General features: G+C 39.8%; 1 protein-coding gene across 1 annotated transcript in view; it reads left to right on the top strand.

Annotated features, from left to right (window-relative positions):
* The first annotated feature begins 10405 nt into the window (after positions 1-10405).
* The window catches only part of LOC122672086 (formin-like protein 20), a 72426-nt gene continuing 63057 nt past the window's right edge, over positions 10406-19774 (top strand). Inside the window, exons 1-5 of the mRNA XM_043869588.1 lie at positions 10406-11489; positions 11797-11827; positions 12182-12567; positions 18746-19449; positions 19527-19748. Coding sequence (XP_043725523.1) covers positions 10406-11489; positions 11797-11827; positions 12182-12567; positions 18746-19449; positions 19527-19748 — 2427 coding nt within the window. The remainder of the gene's footprint in view (positions 11490-11796; positions 11828-12181; positions 12568-18745; positions 19450-19526; positions 19749-19774) is intronic.

Raw genomic sequence — 19774 nt, forward strand, 5'->3', positions numbered from 1 at the left:
AGTAATGCTGATCACACATTATTTATCAAGAAATCAGGGCAGCGTATCACAATGCTAATTGTCTCTGTCGACGACATTGTGATTACAAGAAGTCACACTAAAGAAATAAAGAAGTTGAAGAAGTACTTGGGTATTGAATTTGAAGTAAAGGATCTAGGAAAACTTAGATATTTCTTGGGAATTGAGGTTGCCCATTCATCTTGTGGCATCTCTCTGTCCCAACGAAAATATACCCTTGATCTGCTCAGTGAAACTGGAATGTTAGGGTGTAAACCTACAGACACACCTCTGGAGCCTAATACTCATTTGAAGAGCAAGGACGGAGATCCTGTTGATAAAGGCAGCTACCAGAGACTTGTTGGCCACTTGATATACTTATCACATACCCGGCCTGATATAGCCTTTGCCGTGAGCTTGGTCAGTCAATATATGCATGACCCTCATTCTTCTCATTTGGAAGCTGCCTACAGAATTTTGAGATACTTGAAGTCTTCTCCTAGAAAGGGAATTTTATACTCTCCTCATGGCCATACTCGAGTTGAAGCATACACAGATGTTGATTGGGCTGGTTGCCCTGATGATAGGAGATCTACTTCAGGATACTGCACCTTTGTTGGAGGTAAATTAGTCACTTGGCGGAGCAAGAAGCAGTCTGTTGTTGCTTGATCAAGTGCTGAAGCTGAATTCTGAGCCATGGCACATGGAGTTTGTGAGTTACTGTGGTTACAAGGCCTTCTACAGGATTTACGCCTTCCAATAACTCTACCCTTGCATCTCTACTGTGACAGTAAATCTGCCATTAGTATAGCACGCAACCCTGTTCAACATGACCGTACCAAGCATGTGGAGGTTGATAGGAACTTCATTAAAGAGAAGCTGCAGCAAGGAGTTGTGTGTGTCCCATTTGTTCAGTCCAGTGATCAACTGGCTGATGTTCTTACTGAAAGTCTTTGTTCTAAGTCTTTTTCTTCTGTAGTTAGCAAGTTGGGCATGGTTGATATATATGCATCAACTTGAGGGGGAGTGTTGTAATGTAATGGGTACAAGGGTAATTCTGTCCTAGGGGTATTATTGTCATTTGTATCCATTCTGGAATGTTCCTCATCTAGTTATAATAAAGAAGCTGTGGATACATTGTTCATAAGCCACATTCAAGGATTTCCACAGTTATAAATGCATAATATTTCATTAGAAATGGAGAAGGAAATTTAGAAGTGTAAAACAGTACAATAAGGCAATTGTACGGACATCAAAATCCCAAAATCATGCTGTCTTATAATGACACCAAGATCTAAAAGTTATATATCAATCAATGTCCACTACACTGGAGTATTGGACCTGTATTTTTCACATTGAACTATGTTACACAATATAAACTAATGATATGATATTGGCATATGTCACCTAAAGATCATGTGGGTCAGTCAGTATTGGGAAATGTAAGAACAATGCATATTATACTTTTATAATAGCCTTTTGTTACCAGTTCTCTTATTTGCTTTCCTCTAAAGTTTTTTTCTTCTCTTTATTCCTTCTAATTGTCATTTGATGTTGCAAATTCATCTTCACTTTTTTCTCCTTCCTTTTAGGTTGTATTTTTGTGTATTCAGTTCATGTTTTGGCATCATTTCAATGGCAGGCTATCTCGGCCCTTAAGAAAGGGGCATATCTGCTAAAGTATGGGCGCAGAGGAAAGCCTAAGTTTTGCCCATTCCGTCTTGCTAATGTAAGTTGCATCCATCACAAGCATATCATTAGTTATTTGTCGATTTATTACTGGTTTTTCTTCTCATAGTGTTCGGCATGTTATATTGTTATTCTTCAAGATTGTTACTTACTTTGGGGAGGATATAATATGGTTCTAGATCACTTAATGGATAGGTTTCAGAACCAACAGTAAACCAGAATCGAAGACCTAAGGAAAATTTTGGAATTCAGGACAAAACTGATATCAAACAACCAACAAATCAGACAAGTCCAAAAATCTGGTATAAGGCTAGTATTAGACTGATAAACTCTATAAAATTTGAAACAATGGACAGATTAGAAGATATGAACCAGTTAAAGAAACTAAAAATTCACTGCAAATCCAGAATTTGATAAACAGTAACTGACCAGTAATTGCATCAACAAGGTTGGATTTTAAAACTGAGATATTTTTAAGTTTAATAAGCAAACTAAAGTATGAAATCAGATCTTGAAACAACACCAGAAGCTGAGATTTCTAGAGTTTTAAGTAGGAAACCTGAAATGACACCAAGAAATGAAGAAAACAGGAATTTTAGAAACAAAAATAAATATGTGATTAAAGGATCTCTTTGGGTTTGAATATCCCTTCCCCTGTTTCTTGTCCCTTGACATTCATATTTACTTTGAAATTGAAGAGGCTTGGGAAATTCTCCATTTGTTTGGAAGAATGCTGGCAAGGCCTTAGAAGAGTTGAACTATTCAATCACTTGGTAGTTCGAAAGTGTTATGGACTAATCATTTTTGCGTTGGTTATATACTTTGGTTTCTTTCAAATTGGAGATTATTATATGCTGTACGCAAGATTAGTGAAGCTGTCATGGTGTCTGGAAAGATTTTGTTGACCTTGTGGTGAAGTCCTTACCTCGAAGAGAAGCGTCGGTGATTCCATTGAAACTTTCTTCTTGCAATTATAGACGTAGCATGTCTTATTGATAATGACTGCTTTTTTCACCTTTGCTTTCTTTCAATATTTTTCCTGCATTGTTGTCGAATATTTCTATCTTTGGTAGCACTGGATTCGATGGAAAATTTTGTTTTTAAATAAATTATTGTTTGTGTTTGAAACCTGGAGGCTAATATATTGTTTGGGTAATTTGTCGTGTCAGAAGAAACTGAAGTCAAAACTTACTCTTTTCCGACATATTTGGTGTTAGAAAAGAAATAATCTTTCCATCTCTCCTTAATGAGGACATTAAGGAGAGATAGAAAGATAATTTCTACAGCCGACTACATGAAGACAATAAGAGTAATAGTGTCCCAGAAGATTGCATTACCCATCAAGACACCATATCTCGTAGATATGTATGAAAGACTACGGTGTCTGAAGTAGGCAATGTAATAGAAATGTGGAAGAGCTTAGGAATCTGTGATTTATCTTGGTTAATCAAGCTGTTTAATAAGATTATGAGTATAAGGAAAATGCCAGATGAATGGAGGAGAAGTATTGTGGTTTCGATTTACAAAAATAAAGGTGATATTCAGAGTTGCAATCACTATAGAGGCAAAAAACTAATGAGTCGTACTATGAAATAATTATGGAGAGGGTTAATGAAACCCACTTGAGAGTTGAGACAAGAAACTACTATCAAGTTTTATGCTAGGAAGATCCATGAGAAAAGCTATTTACTTAGGAAAGTCATGGAAGGTTTTAGAGATTGCAAGAAGGATTTTCATATGGTCATTATTGACCTAGAAAAAACTTATTATGGAGTCCCTAGAGAGTTAATCTGGAAAGTACTAGAGAACAGAAGTGTTTCAAGTAAATATGTGTACATAATTAAAGATATGTATGATGGTGTGGTGACTAGTGTAAGAACTGTGGGGGGTCAAGATAGTGAATTCCAATTACAATTGGGTTACATCAAAGTTCAGCTTTAAACCCTTATTTTTTTGCGCTTATCATGGATGAACCATGAACATTCAAGTTGAGGTTCCTTGGTATATGTTTTATGCTGATGATATTGTTTTGGTGGATGAGACAAAAGTAGGGATTAACGCCAAGTTGGAGTTATGGAGATCAACCTTGGAATCAAAAGGTTTTAAGATACGTAGAACGAAGATGGAGTATAGCGTAACTTTAGTTACACAGGACTAATGCAAAAGTTGACCTCGAACCAGGGAAACCAGTTGGAGATCGATTGCAGCCAGTATCAACACAATAAGGATGAACAAATTGAATAACTGAAATTTTATTGCTTTTTTTTCCTTTCTGTTTACATATGAATGAAGATAATAAACAAGGATAAGAAGAAGAAGAAGAAGAGGATCTAGAGAAGATAGAAGAAGGGGGTAGGGAATGGCTTTCTCAGCCTGGGTCTCTCACTCACAGCTATCCCAGCTGTTGAAACAAGGAATTACTCCCATAATCGATGGCAAGCTTGGCCACAAAATTCTATTCTTCAAAATCTGTTTCTATTACAAGATGGGCTGCCTATTTAATTTAATAGGTCAGCTTACAAAATTAGAAACTTAAGAAATAGTCTTCTAAAGATAGAAACCTAATGAAAATATAAACTAGACTTTATAGTTCAGCCAACATGCAAGAAACAAAATTAGAAACTAGTAAATATAGTAATTACTAAAAAGAAAGAAACAAAGTTATAAACTACTAGATACCTAGACTTAATAACTAAGAAACTGTTAGAAGATGAGAGAATAATGTAGAGCTAAAAATAGGAGAATGGCTTGAGTGAGTTAATTGTTCACTCAGCCCCTTCATATATATATATATATATATATATATATATTTATATATCATTCAATAATGAGGTAGAATTACAATGTTGTCCCTGTACAGCCGACTATGCTAATAACAGGGAATAAAACAAGGAAAAAACAAAAAATACCCTTATTGGGTTACATAACTCAACAAAAACTATTACAAAAATAGAAACTAAGTTAATAGCAGCTTCTAATAGAATATTCCTCCAACATCCAGTAGCTAATCTTCACACCAGCTGTCCATATCAGCCCCCAAATCATTGTTCACGTGAACAATAACTCAGGTACTGTTCATGTGAACAGTAACTTTTTATTTTTTAAAATTTCTGCCTTGGTCTCTTATCTTCTTCATGCTTCTCTCTGGGCTGGGGCTGCCTTAGGTGATGCTCCATTAAACCAACAAAAAATTGCCACATCATCAGACCAGGCTGCCTCTCACAGCAATTGAATCCCACAACCTTGTTGGGCTGGTTTTGGGGCTTGTTCCTGTGGGTACATAAGGACTTGTGATCTACATCAAGGACAGATAATTAGGTGGAGAAAATTGATTGGTCGGAGATTTCGCAAAGTGATTATTTTAGGTATTTGGGTCAATCATTACTAAGAGAGTGATAATGATGATTCATAGAGAATTAAAATAGGATGAATGAAGTGGGAGAGGTGTGTCCGAAGTTTAGGACAGTCATATGACTGATTATTGATATATGGTGCAAAATGTTGGGCAGTTAAAAACATCATGTAGATGTAAACTCTCCCTCTCTCCTATTTTGTTTCCTTGCGTATTCACCAATAATCCAGATCATTGATGCCTTTGCCTTGGGTTCATCTAGAGTGTCTAAGCTCTCATAGACCGTTGCAATGATGGACTCATAAGTGTTTGGATATTGTCTAAAGATATCTTTGATGACTATAATAGCCTCCTGGACCATATAGTTTGCTTTTATTTTAATCAGTTCAAGCAAAACACTTATACACCGCTCAACTACTCTCTCTAAATTTATTGCACAGCGGCCAATAGCACGGACAGCCTTTGTAACGAAATCTACATCTACCTATGTCGCATACTCTTTGAATTCCAACAGAACCTGGTCTATGTTTCGGTCAGATGCAAGCTTTATCATAATCTCTAAGTTTTCTATCTTAACATAAATCGGATCATTATACTTGTAGAAAAAGAAAACCTTGATTCCGTTAGCAAGGATTGTAAGCTGCCTTTGTACAATAAGGTTGATGTTTCGTAGTGTTGGAACCGCTTCCTCTAAAAGGCCGACCTTGTAGGAAAGGGAGGAAACAGTATGTATATCATACAGGAGCTCTAACACGGCGGATTATCCAAAGGGGGACACGGGTGGATAAATAATTCAACACCTGCCCGCTCCTAGGGGGACTCGATACCGTGATCCCTGCCTACTCTGATACCATGACCCCTGCCTGCTTTGATACCATGTTAGAACCACTTCCTCTAAAAGGCCGACCTTGTAGGAAAGGGAGGAAACAATATGTATATCATACAGGAGCTTTAACACGGCAGACTATCCAAAGGGGGACACGGGTGGATAAATAATTCAACACCTGCTCGCTCCCAGGGGGACTCGATACTGTGACCCTTGTCTGCTCTGATACCATGTAGAAAACCTAGGACCTGTAACCCATAACTTTAGAGAGAAGAAAAGAGAGGTAGAGAAAATAATAACTTATATTCATTGATAGGTAAACCCCTCTATTATAAATAGAGGGGCAAATACAAAGGGACTGAAATAGGCGATGTGGGACTAAAACCCACATAGCTGACTATAGACATAATTACCCCTAACTAACTGTCTCTATAAGAGCAGTGACTTAAACTTAATAACAAAGGAATGAAACTATCCCAAAAGGACCAGAATACCCCCACAGTATTTTGGATTACATATTCCAACACTCCCCCTCAAGCTGGATTATACAAATAAGTAAAGAAAGAAGATCCAGCTTGAACTAATGAGAAAAAAAACTCCATAATAATGCTAACACTCCCCCTCAAGTTGGTGCATACAAGGCACTAATGCCCAACTTGAACAAAAAAGGAAAAAACTAAGTTATAGCAGAATCCAACTTCAAGATGAATGCAACTCCCAAATAAACCTTCAAGAACTTGAAAAAAATAAGTCTTCAAAACCTCGGCAGACTTGATCAGCAAACTTTCACCAATCTTTAATAGCTGTCCAGTGATGAATCTCTGACTGATAATCTTGAAGATAAGCAACTAGGGCAGCAAGCAGCGGAAACAAATAAATCAGGCAGCAGAAATGATCAACCCAATGGCAAACTCAACCCAATAGCAATGGTGAAGAAGACTGATCTTCTATATTTTGCACCAAACATCTTGCAAGTTCTGCTTTCTGCAATGGCTGCAGGTGTAGTGTACATAATCCCCCCCTCACGTGTTGTAGTACACGTGGACAGATAACGGAGATGATGTAAGAAATAGTGCAAAAGTAAAATATTCCAGAATTTTCGAAAAGGTGCTAAGGGTAATGGAAAAGGAAGAAATGGCTATGTAGAGAATACCATAAACTTCCAAAGTGGTTATGGATATATGCCAAAGGTATTGTATGGGAGGTGGTGAAGTGAAAAAAAAGCTGTGGGATAAAGAACCATGGACAAAAACAATGCAACACAGTAATCATCAACCTTCTTTAATAGATCAAACTAATTCCAAAAACACCAATCTCCAATGATCGGATCTGATTATAAAAAACAGGTCTGATTTTAGAAGGAGAAGGCACCATTCTTCAAAACTTGATCGAGCTTCACAAAAGGAAGAACCAGTGTGCAAAATTCCAAACTATAAACTCCCATATGCTAAATAGAACTAATGAAGATATTCGGGCAGAATTGATGTAATAAGCTTCAACAAAAAACTTGGATCAGATGTGAATTAGTGACCAATGCTAGGATCAAGCTCCCAAAGTAAGCTGGATATGAACCAGTAGAACAAGCTTCACACAACTGAATAGGTTCGCAGTTGCAACCAATAACCAACACTGTTGTAATCCCAAATAAGCTGATCTCCAGGGTAGTAGATACGAGTCTTCAATAATGAAAGAAATTCGATCTCCAATAGTATGATACTCAGTCTCAATAATAGGGCAGCAGTAGTCCTCATAAAGGTAGCAGTAACATGTCAACCAGTCATGCTTACAGAAGCCAAACAATAGAACCAGCAAGGTATGTAGTAAAGCTCAATAGAATCAGCAAGTATAAGATAAATAACTCAACATATCCATAAGTAGTTGAAGCTGCCAGCCACATAGGAACAAGTAAAAGAATAGGTTGATAAATGATGAAATCGAGCCATAAGTGTGAACCTGAATTTGTTCAAAAAAATTCGATGAATGATGCTGAAACTTAGGTTGAATACTCCTCTGATATGTATAAGACTCTCCTCAAAAAATTAGCTTGATAGGACAGCCCAAACCCTAAAATCGATTGTTGTCAGGGTTTTAGAAAACCTTGAAATTGAGACCGATTTAGGGAAAGGGGACTTCAATTGCTGATGTCGACTTGCAATAGATGCTGATCAAGACTGCTAGAATGGAACCTCCAAGGTGAACAATCAATCTCCAGTAAGAGTGAGACTTGATCTTCAAAGGGGAGAGCTTCCAAAAAAATCGCAGAAGAATAGGGCAGCAACCATTGCAGTAAAATAGACCTTCTTTAAGCCTTGTATGAATGTAGGAGAGTTCTCTTTTAATGTTAGAACCACCTCCAAAGCACTTCAACAACAGTAAACATCCCTATCCCAAATCGATTTTTATCAGGGTTTTGGAAAACCCTTAAAAGTTGAGATCGATTGGGGTAGGTGTCTTCAAAAAAATTGGATAGGTGCAATATTGAGGTTGATTGGTCCTTGAAGTGGAAGTAATCAGCCCTCCAAAAATCAGCAACAGCTGAAACCTGTAACCTTCAATTCGATTGGAGTCTGGGTTTTGTCAGGGTTTCATGACAGGTAACCAAGCTAGAAGGTTAAGGATGCTTTGCTGTAGAAACTAATCCAGCCATCAGAAAGGGTCCAAATTCAGGACGAGTAGGGCATATAGTAGTAGGGAATCACCCCCAAAAAATCAGCTGCATCTGAAAAGGAAAACCCCAAAATAGATTGGAGTCAGGGTTTTGAAAAAAAGCCTGACAAGTTGGGATCGATTTGGGTATGGAGGCTGGATAGGTTAATGAAAGACGGAGAAAAAGAAAAAAGGGAAGGAGGACAATGGAATAGGGTAGAAAGGGGCTGGAAAAGGGTGCATAGGAGTCTCCAACAAGGGAGGATCAGCCATCTTTAGTGATAGAAATCAGATCTCCAAAAAATTCTGGAAAGCCCCAAATCCTAAAGATGGTTCCAGCAGAATTTTAATGAAAAAAAATCAATAGAATGGAGGAGGCCAGCAACTAAATCACTGGTTATGGTTTTTACCTCATTAGTGCTGACCCCTTACAAGGATAAGAAGAAGAAAACCAGAGGAAGGAGAAGCCGAGAAAGAGAGAAGAAGGTCTTGTTCTTTCTTTCTAACCTAGATTAGACCAGCTTAGATACCATGTTGGAACGTAGTGCAACCTACTGTATCTCAATGTGTCAAAAAAAAGATCATCCTAGTGCATGAGGCTCCCGCTACTGCAGGGTTGGGAGGGGCAAATGTACGCAGCCTTACCCTTGCTTCGCGGAGAGGCTGTTTCCATTTTTGAACCCGCAACCTGATGGTTGCAATAGCGCAACTTAACCATTGCACCAAGGCGCACCCCCTACTGTATCTCAATGTGTATCACTCCATTTTATTGAATTAATCAAATTGTATTTCTCATTGATGCGCCCATTGTTGACAAAATCTCTAAGATAGATGTCCATATGCCCTGGTGATTCCTTGGGTCTGAAATTGAAGCCTATATGTTTACTCATAATTTTAATATGGATCTTCTCATTTATAGGGATTTCTTGTAGCATGAGCTGGAATTCTTCGTTCCAACATGGATCCTGGGTTTCTTCCCCTCTAAAAAATACTAGAGCATAAGGGTTGTGATTCTTCCCCTCAACATCCTTAGAACCTCGGACAATGACCAGACTTACCCGTGGTCCATTGGACACCACGTCCTCTTGTGCTTTCCTCTCATTTCCTTCTTCATGTATCATCCAGAGGTCCACTCAGTGTGTTCCGAAAATTTCGGGGTGTTGGCAGAATCGTGGGTTAGAAAGAGAGAATTAGAGAATAGAATGGCTCAATTAATAAATAAGTAAGCCCTTCTATTTATAACTGTTGTAATATGGGTCCAAGGGTAAATCTGTCTCTTCTTCTATTATGTTTCTTGTATGTGGGTTTAAGTCCCACATTGCTTAGTTGTATTTCTGTCATATGATTTCAATATTATAAATAAAGGCTGGGCTATGATCACATTGATCAAGCCAATATTCACGGAATTCTACATGGCATCAGAGCAAAAAATATTCTGGGGATATGGGAATTAGAATTTTTTTCCTTTTTTTCTTTTTTCTCTCTCTTCTCCTTTGTGTTTCCGCCCTAAGGCCAGCCACCACTGCCAGCCTCCTCCACCTCCGCCAGCTCTCCGACCCCCCGGCAGCCTTCTGCCAGCCCTCCGCCACCACCAGCAACCCTCCGCCACCTCCGCCGGCCCTTTTTTTCCTCCCGCCAGGCCCTCCCAACCCTTCCGCCACTACCGCCAGCCCTTCTAGGGCCTCCCCCCTTCTTAAGCCTTTACCTTAAGTGGGGGCCCCCCACCTCTTGCCTTTCTTTCTTTCTTGCGAGAGGGTCTCCCACACCTTGCCGTTAATTTTTTCCCACCCTTGGTGATGAGTTGACTCCCACCAAGGGTCCTTTTTTTCTCTCCATATGTTTTAATTGTTTTTGGAGGCCTTGTTTTTTGGGTTCTACGATTTTTTCCAGCCACCATGCCTGACGCTTCAAAGATCACCTCTGCTTCTTTTGGATCTGATGGTTCATCGCAATGTGATTTTACTCCGTTTCCTGTGAACACCATCAAGTTGAATGGAAGCAATTATCTTATGTGGTCTCGTTCCTGTTTATTTGCGATTGGTTCTCGTGGCTTTTCTGGCTACATCACAGGCACCACGGTCAGGCCTACAGAGACTGGTTCTGCGCAGGATTGCTGGATGAATTTTAATTTCTTGGTCATGTCATATCTGGTTAATTCTATGGACCAAGACATTGCTGGGCGGTACCTTCTTCTTGACTCGGCTGCAAAAATATGGGAGACAGCCAAAGATACTTATTCTCAAGTTGGGAATGCTGCCCAATGCTATGAACTCCATCAAAAAAGTCATTCTACCAAACAGATGGAGTTAACACTTTCTCAGTATTACAATACCATGTGTACAATGTGGCAACAGTTGGATTTTCTGGGCACCTTCACTGCTACCACTGATGTTGATGCCACGGCCTACCGCAAGTGGGAAGATGGTTTACGCGTCTTTGATTTTTTGGCAGGGCTGAATATTGAGTTTGATCATATCCGGTTAAATATTTTGAATCGGGAACCTCTCCCCACTCTTGAACAGGCCTATGCGATCCTTTCGGATGAGGACATTCGACGAACAACCATAGTTCACCCAGTTACTCTGGAGAGATCAGCTCTTATTTTTGGGTCACAGTCTGCCTGTGGGGGCTCTTCCCGTTCTGCTAGCACTGATCTGTCATCTGGTGATTGCCCTCCCATTAAATGCGATTACTGTGGGAAGGAATGGCATACGAAGGACCGTTGTTGGAAACTTCATGGTCGCCCTGCAGATACTCGCGGCCGTGGTAGGGGTGGTTCCAATCGGTCCAATGATACCCGTGCTCATCAGGCAACTACTGAGGATCAGCCTGATCATTCTCTGTCACAGGTTATGGAGGATTTACAAAATTTACGGGATATGGTGACTCGTTTGGACTCGTCTTCTTCGACATCTGTATCCCCTTCCATGGCTGCCTCGGTTCTATCTCTACCTACTAATCCCAATACACCTTCCACAGGTATTTCATTTGGTGGGAAGTCATGCCCGATTCTTGGGTAATTGACTCAGGGGCAACCGACCATATGACCGGTTCTTCCTCTTTTTATTCCACTTATTTTCCTTTATCTGGTTATAGTAAGGTTCGAGTTGCTGATGGGTCTCTTTCTCCTATCTCGGGAAAGGGATCTGTGCAGTGTTCTTCATCTCTTACCCTTTCATCTGTGCTATTTGTTCCGAAGTTTACTACTAATTTGCTTTCCATTAGTAGCATAACTAAGGATTTAAACTGCACAGTAACATTTTTTCCAACCCATTGTTTATTTCAGGAATTGGAAGCGGACGATGCGATTGCATGTGGTAAGGTGGTTGGTGGTTTTATGCGTGCTTAGCGGTTCCCGGGCAGCTTTGACATCTCGGCTGCATCTTGATTTTGATTACTGCACTCTTTGAATTAAATAATTGGCATCGTCGTTTGGGCCATCCACCGTTTAGTTTGTCTGCTTTATTTCCTAGTTTGGTGAAGAGATGTAATAAACATAATTTTTCTTGTGATGCTTGCACTTTGGCAAAGCAAACTCGAACCATTTTTCCAATTTCTGACAATAGAAGCTTGCATCCTTTTGGTTTGATACATTCTAATGTATGGGACCCTGCCCGTTGTGTGTCTAGCTCTGGATTTCAATGGTTTGTCACTTTCATTGATTGTTTCAGTCGGACGACTTGGGTATATTTGATGCATAGTAAGAGTGACGTCTTTACCTGTTTCACTTTATTTCATAAGATGATCGAGACACAGTTCGATGCCAAGGTCAAGATTCTCAAATCTAATAATGGGAAGGAGTATATGGATGGTGCCTTCTGGTCTTATTTGGACAGCCATGGGATCATTCACCAAACCTCTTGCGTTGATACTCCCGCTCAAAATGGGGTGGCTGAACGCAAGAACCGCCATCTTCTGGAGGTTGCTCTTTCTCTTATGTTCACTATGGCTGTTCCTCTTCGCTTTTGGGGTGATGCTATTCTTACAGCTACATATCTTATCAATCGGCTTCCCTCCCATGTTTTGGATGGTCGCTGCCCCTTGGATGTGCTCTGTGGTAAATCAACCTTTGTTGTGTCTCCCAAAGTCTTTGGCTGTGTCGTGTTTGCCAGGAATCGTCATATACACGGAAAATTTGATCCCAAGGGACTGCGATGCATATTTCTTGGTTATTCTGCTACCCAGAAAGGATATAAGTGCTATCATCCTCCTACCCGGAAAGTGTCTGTCACTATGGATGTAGTGTTCCAGGAGTCTGAAGCGTACTTTAAACAGCCGGAACCTCTGCAGGGGGAGATTATAAGTGGTGAAGAGGTCCCGCTGATTGCTCCTCTAGACATTGAAATACCTACTATAGAGGATACCTCTGTTGAATTCGAAGAAGGGGTTACTAGTCAAGAACAAGAAGTGGGACAGCTACAACAAGAAAAAATTGTGTACACTCAAGGAACTGATTTTCCTCTGGATGGCCCTCTATACAAAGAGACCACCACCACTGATCCTACTCAATCGGCATCTGCTCTTGCTCCAAGTCTTGCTCCTAGTTAGATTTTTGGTAAGCCCCCTATTGATCCCAGTCTTGATTTACCCATTGCTGTTCGGAAATCAAAGAGAAGTTGTACATTGCACCCTATTTCCAACTTTGTGTCATATAACTCACTAACTCCTACTTTCCATGCCTTCATAGCTTCTTTATCCTTTGTTTCCGTCCCTAACAACTGGCAGGAGGCTATAGTCGAACATAAATGGAAGGATACGATGAATGAAGAGATGCATGCCCTTGAAAAAAATCAAACCTGTGATTTGGTGAGTCCTCCACTTGGAAAAAGACCTGTTGGTTGCAAATGGGTCTTTGTAGCGGAGCACAAGGCTGATGGTTCAGTGGAGAGATACAAGGCTAGGCTTATTGCCAAAGGGTATACTCAAACCCAAGGTATTGACTACCAAGAGACCTTTGCTTCTGTAGCAAAGATGAATACTGTACGGGTTATTATCTCTTGTGCTGTGAATTGAGGATGGGAATTCCAGCAACTTGATGTGAAGAATGCCTTCTTGCATGGAGATCTGGAAGAAGATGTCTACATGGAGATACCTCCTGGTTTTACTTCTTCAAAAACTCAGGGAAAGGTATGTAAACTGAAGAAGGCCCTGTATGGTCTGAAACAATCACCTAGGGCTTGGTTTGGCTGGTTCCATAAGGCTATGATTGCTTATGGGTACAAGTAGAGCAATGCTGATCATACGTTGTTTGTGAAGAAGGTAGGACAGCAAGTGACAATGCTGATTGTCTATGTTGATGATATAGTGATCACAAGCAGTGATGCACAAGAAATACAGAAGTTGAAGGCTTATTTGGCACCGAGTTTGAAGTCAAGGAATTGGGTAGATTAAGGTATTTCTTAGGGATTGAGGTTGCCTATTCAGCGAAGGGCATATCTCTCTCTCAAAGGAAATATACCTTAGATTTGTTACAAGAGATAGGGATGCTTGGGTGTAAACCAGCAGATACCCCCTTGAGCCCAACACACATTTGAAGAGTAAGGACGGTGACCCGGTGGACAAGGGCAGCTATCAGAAGTTAGTTGGCCGATTGATCACCTCTCACATACTAGATCGGATATCACATTTGCTGTAAGCCTTGTCAGTCAATACATGCATGATCCTCATTCTTCTCACTTGGAAGCAACATATAGAATTCTCCGTTACCTTAAGTCATCTCCTGGAAAAGGAATCTTGTTCTCTCCTCATAGCCACCTCCGGATAGAAGCATACACTGATGCAGATTGGGCTGGCAGTCTTGATGATAGGAAGTCCACATCCGGGTATTGCACATTTGTTGGAGGAAACCTAACTACCTGGAGAAGCAAAAAGCAAGTTGTTGTAGCTCGATCTAGTGCTGAAGCTGAGTTCCGAGCTATGGCCCAAGGTATTTGTGAATTACTTTGGCTCAAGGGGCTTCTTCAAGATTTGGGGATGGTTACTGATCTTCCTATGCGGCTCTACTGTGACAGCAAGTCCGCAATCAGCATTGCATACAATCCAGTTCAACATGATCGTACTAAACATGTTGAGATTGACCAGCATTTTATCAAAGAGAAGTTGGAACAAGGGCTAATCTGTATTCCATTTATTCAGTCTAGTGATCAGTTGGCTGATATCCTCACCAAAGGAATCAGTCCTAAGTTATTTTTTCCTATAATTAACAAGTTGGGCATGTTTGATATGTATGCACCAACTTGAGGGGGAGTGTTGTAATATGGGTCCAAGGGTAAATCTATCTCTTCTTCTAGTATGTTTCTTGTATGTGGGTTCTAGTCCCACATTGCTTAGTTGTATTTCTGTCATATGATTTCAATATTATAAATAAAGGCTGGGCTATGATCACATTGATCAAGCCAGTATTCACGGAATTCCACAACAATAGAGGGGAAAGTTACAAAGGGACTGAAATAGACATAATTACCCCTAACTAGCTGACTCAATAAGAGCAGCAATCTAATCCTAATAACTTAACAACTAAGTAAGCCCAAAAGGACCAACACTCCCCCTCAAGCTGGATTATACAAATAAGTAAAGAAAGAAGATCCAGCTTGAACTAATAAGAAAAAAAACTCCAACATTCTAATACTCCCCCTCAAGTTGGCGCGTGTAAGTACTAATGCCCAACTTGAACAAAAATAGGAAGAAATAGAGTTACAGCAGAGTCCAGCTTGACAGATGAATGAAGCTCCCAAATAAACCTTCAAGAACTTGAAATAATTGATCTCCAAAAACTAGGCAGACTTGATCAGCAAACTTTCACCAATCTTCAATAGCTGTCCAGTGATGAATCTCAGATTGTCATAGTGACATAAAATCTTGAAGTGTAGAACTAGAGCAGCAAGCAGTGGAACTAATCAACCCAACTGTAAATCCTCAAATAGGTAGGCAACAAATCCTCAAATATCTTCAATACTCTAATACTTCAATCTCCCCCTTACGGCAAACTCAACCCAATAATAAAGGATACCCAATGGCAATGGTGGAAACACTGATTTTCTATGTTTTGCACTAAGTGTTCCTGCAAGTTCTGCATCTGCAATGCCTGTAGGTGTACTGTACATAATCTCCCCCTCACATGTAGTGGTACATGTGGACATAACAGAGATGATGAATGAGATAGTGCAAAACGATAACCTTTCAGAGTTCTCCAAAGGTGCTATGGGTAATGGAAAAGAGGAAGTACTGACGAAGTAGATTATACCATAAACTTCCAAAGTGGTTATTAGTAAATGCCAAAGGTATGGTATGGGAGATGGGTAAGGAAAAAAAAGCAGTGGGATAAAGAACCATAGACAAAAAACAACGCAACACAATAATGTTCAACCATCTTTAATCGATCAAACTAACTCTGAAACACCAATCTCCAATGATCGGATCTGAATAAAAAAACAGGTCTGATTTGTTATAAGGAGAAGGCACCATTCTTCAAAACTTGATCGATCTTCACACAAGGAAGAACCAGTGTGCTAAACTCCAATTTGTAAACTCCCAAATGCTAAATAGAACTGACGGAGATATCTAGGCAGAATTGATGTTATAAACTTAAAAAAAACTTGGATCAGATCTGAATTAGTGAACAATGCTAGGATCAAGCTCTCAAAGTAAGTTGGATTTGAATCAGTAGAGAAAACTTCACACAACTGAATAGATTCGTAGTTGCAACCAATAACTATGGAACACACTGATGTAATCCCAAATAAACTGATCCCCAGGGTAGTAGATTCGAGTCTTCAACAATGAAAGAAATTCGATCTTCAATAGTAGGATACTTAGTCTCAAGAACAGGGCAGCAATAGTCTTCATAAAGGCAGCAGTAACATGTCAACCAGTCATGTTTACAGAAGCCAATGAATAGAACCAGCAAGGTATGTAGTAAAGCTCAATAGAACCAGCAAGTATAAGATAATAACTCAGCAGATCCAATAGTAAGTGATGCAGCCAACCATATAGGAACTAAAAAAAATAGGTTGATAGTTGGTGAAATCGAGCCATAAGAGTGAAACCTGAATTTTTTTAAAAAAAACTTCAAGAATGATGCTGTAATTTGGGTTGAATACTCCTTTGATGTTGATAAAAGTACCCTAAAAAAATCAGCAAGATAGGACATCCCTTCCCCTAAGATCGATTAGAGTCAGGGTTTTGTGAAAAACCCTGAAAGTTGAGATCGATTGTAGGGAAGAGGGCTTCAAAAAAAACTGATGATGACTTGTCAAAGTGATGATGTCTTGGCATAGTTGCTGTCCACAGCTGCTTGAATGGATCTCCAATACGAACACCCAATCTCTTGTAGGGTTTGAGACTTGATCTTCAAGTGGGAGAAACACCAAAAGGTGCAGAAAAAATTGGGCAGCAGCTATCTTGTCTAAAAGAACTTCTTCAAGCCATGAATAATTTGAAGTAAATTGCCTCTCTTGATAGTAGAAACACCTCTAAAAAACTCCAGAAGCAGCAGGTAACCCTAACCCAAAAAACGATTAATGTCAAGGTTTTGGAAAACCCTGAAAAATAGAGATCGATTGGGGTAGGGGTCTTCTAGAAATTTGGATAGGTGCAAGATTGAGGTCGAGTGGTCCTAGTAATTGAAGTAATCAACCCTCCAAAAATCAGCAAAAGTCAAAACCTGTAACCCTAAATTCGATTGGAGTCTGGGTTTTGTCAAGGTTTTTAGCAAGTAATCAAATTAGAAGGTTAAGGAAGCTTTGCTGTAAAAACTAATCCAGCCATCAGAAAGGGTCCAAACTTAGGTCAAGTGGGGCTTATAGTAGTAGAGAATCACCCCCCAAAAATCAGCTGCATCTAAAAGGAGGAACCCAAAAAATCGATTGAGTCAGGGTTTTGAAAAAAACCCTGATAAAGGAGATCGATTGGGGTAAATCAAGGCTGGAAAAGAAAAGAAAGGAGAGTAGATGGCAGAGGGTAGAAAGGTGCTGGAAAAGGTTGCATAGGAGACTCCAACAATGGAGGATCAGCCTTCATGAGTGGAAAAATCTGATCTTCAAGGAATTCTGGAAAAAACTCCAAACCGCAGGTATGCTTCCAGCAAAATTTCAATGGAAAAAATAGATAGAATGGAGGAGGGCAGCAACTAAATCATTGGCATAGGTTTTTACCTTATTAGTGCTGCCCACTTACAAGGATGATAAGAAGAAAACCAGAAGAAGGTGAAACCGAGAAAGAGGGAAAGGAGGGAGAAGTCGGTTGAAGAAAAAAAGGGTTTTTTTTCTTCTTTCTAACCTAGATTAGATCTGCTCTGATACCATGTTGGCACAATTGTGGGTTAGAAAGAGAGAATTAGAGAATAGAATGGCTCAATTCATTGATAAATAGAGGGGAAAGTTACAAAGGGACTGAAATAGACATAATTACCCCTAACTAGCTGACTCAATAAGAGCAGCAATCTAATCCTAATAACTTAACAACTAAGTAAGCCCAAAAGGACCAAAATACTACCACGGTATTCTAGGTTACATATTCCAACACGGGGTATTACAGCTTAGGCCTTTATCAAGTGTGACCTTGAATAGAGCTGATTGGAGGGCAAGGATCCATGTAGCCGACCAATTGGGATAAGGCTGAGTTGTTGTTGTGACATATTTGGTGTCATCTTTGTATTGGAATCAGCAACCATTTGCTCTACATACGAGTTTCTTCTGTATTTGCCATGCAAAATTTCTGCTCCATAACACATGCCGCCCTTTACTTTCATCTAGAGTGGAAAAAGTAGAGGATTTTTTTTGCGTTAATTTTGAAACAGGAAAAGAATTGAGGTTTTAGAAGCAAAGTAACTGCTTACCTTATTCTGATATTAAGGACTTTTCTCTTTAGTGTTTTAAGATAATTGGATCTTTTGTAAGTGGTTAGGGCTTCAAAATTGTATGATAATGCCAAGCTTGTAATTCATTTTCTTATCTTTTTCCCATCACAATAATTCATTATCATTGGCGCTCCAGATTCGCCTTGTCATTACCAAAACTTTATTTCACGGGTTGAACTTCTGGAGCAGTCCCTCAATAGTTGCAAGTTATTCATGTTCACTGGCAAACATTTTTGCAGAAATCAAAATCTTTTAGCATATGGGAAAAGAGAAAAATTTTCATCCTGGAAATAAACATTTTAGACTCTTCTATCTTTTCATTTCTTCCTCCCTCCCCTCTTTAACAAAATTCTGATTGCCTGGTATGTGTGTGGTGCAGTGTTTGACTGTTGCTTCTCCACGGATGTTTTGGAAGAGGACGAGTACAGAGTTTACTTGGGTGGGATCGTGGCCCAGCTACATGACCACTATCCTGATGCCTCTTTCATGTTATTCAATTTTAGAGAGGGAGAAAGGAGAAGCCAGATATCAGATATATTGTCACAGTATGACATGACTGTCATGGACTACCCTGGGCAATATGAGAGGTGTCCTTTGTTACCATGGGAGATGATCTATCACTTCTTGCGGTCAAGTGAGAACTGGTTGTCATTGGAAGGCCAACAGAATGTGCTGCTGGTGCACTGTGAGAGAGGAGGATGGCCTGTTCTTGCTTTCATGCTTGCAGGTCTTCTGCTATATAGGAAACAGTATACTGGGGAGCAGAAGACTTTGGAAATGATTTACAGGCAAGCTCCTAGGGAGCTCCTTCATCTGCTGTCTCCTTTAGACCCACAACCTTCACAACTGAGATATCTCCAGTACATCTCTAGAAGGAATCTGGACTCCGATTGGCCATCTGTGGATGCACCTTTAAGCTTAGATTGTCTTATTCTCAGAGTCCTTCCCATGTTTGATGAAGAAAAGGGTTGCAGGCCAGTTGTTCGTGTTTATGGTCAGGACCCTTCAACTGTGACTAATAGAAGTTCAAAAATTCTTTTTTCAACTGCAAAGACAGAGAAAAACGTTTATCACTATCGGCAGGTAATGCTGAGTTCTCACACCTGAAACCTAAAAGATAAATGTAGTTGGTTCTTAAGAATTCTGATCTGTAAATGCAGGCAGAGTGTGCACTTGTGAAAATGGATATTCAATGCCGTGTTCAAGGTGATGTGGTTCTTGAGTGCATCCATTTGGATGAAGATCTGGTGCGTGAGGAAATGATGTTCCGAGTTATGTTTAACACAGCATTTATCCGCTCAAATATGTTGATACTCAACCGTGATGAGGTTGATGTTTTGTGGGATTCCAAGGACCAGTTTCCTGTGGACTTCAAAGCAGAGGTAGGTGATTGTTCTTCTTCTACAGT

This window comes from Telopea speciosissima, chromosome 8 (genome assembly GCF_018873765.1).
Source record: "Telopea speciosissima isolate NSW1024214 ecotype Mountain lineage chromosome 8, Tspe_v1, whole genome shotgun sequence".
Lineage (NCBI taxonomy): Eukaryota > Viridiplantae > Streptophyta > Magnoliopsida > Proteales > Proteaceae > Telopea > Telopea speciosissima.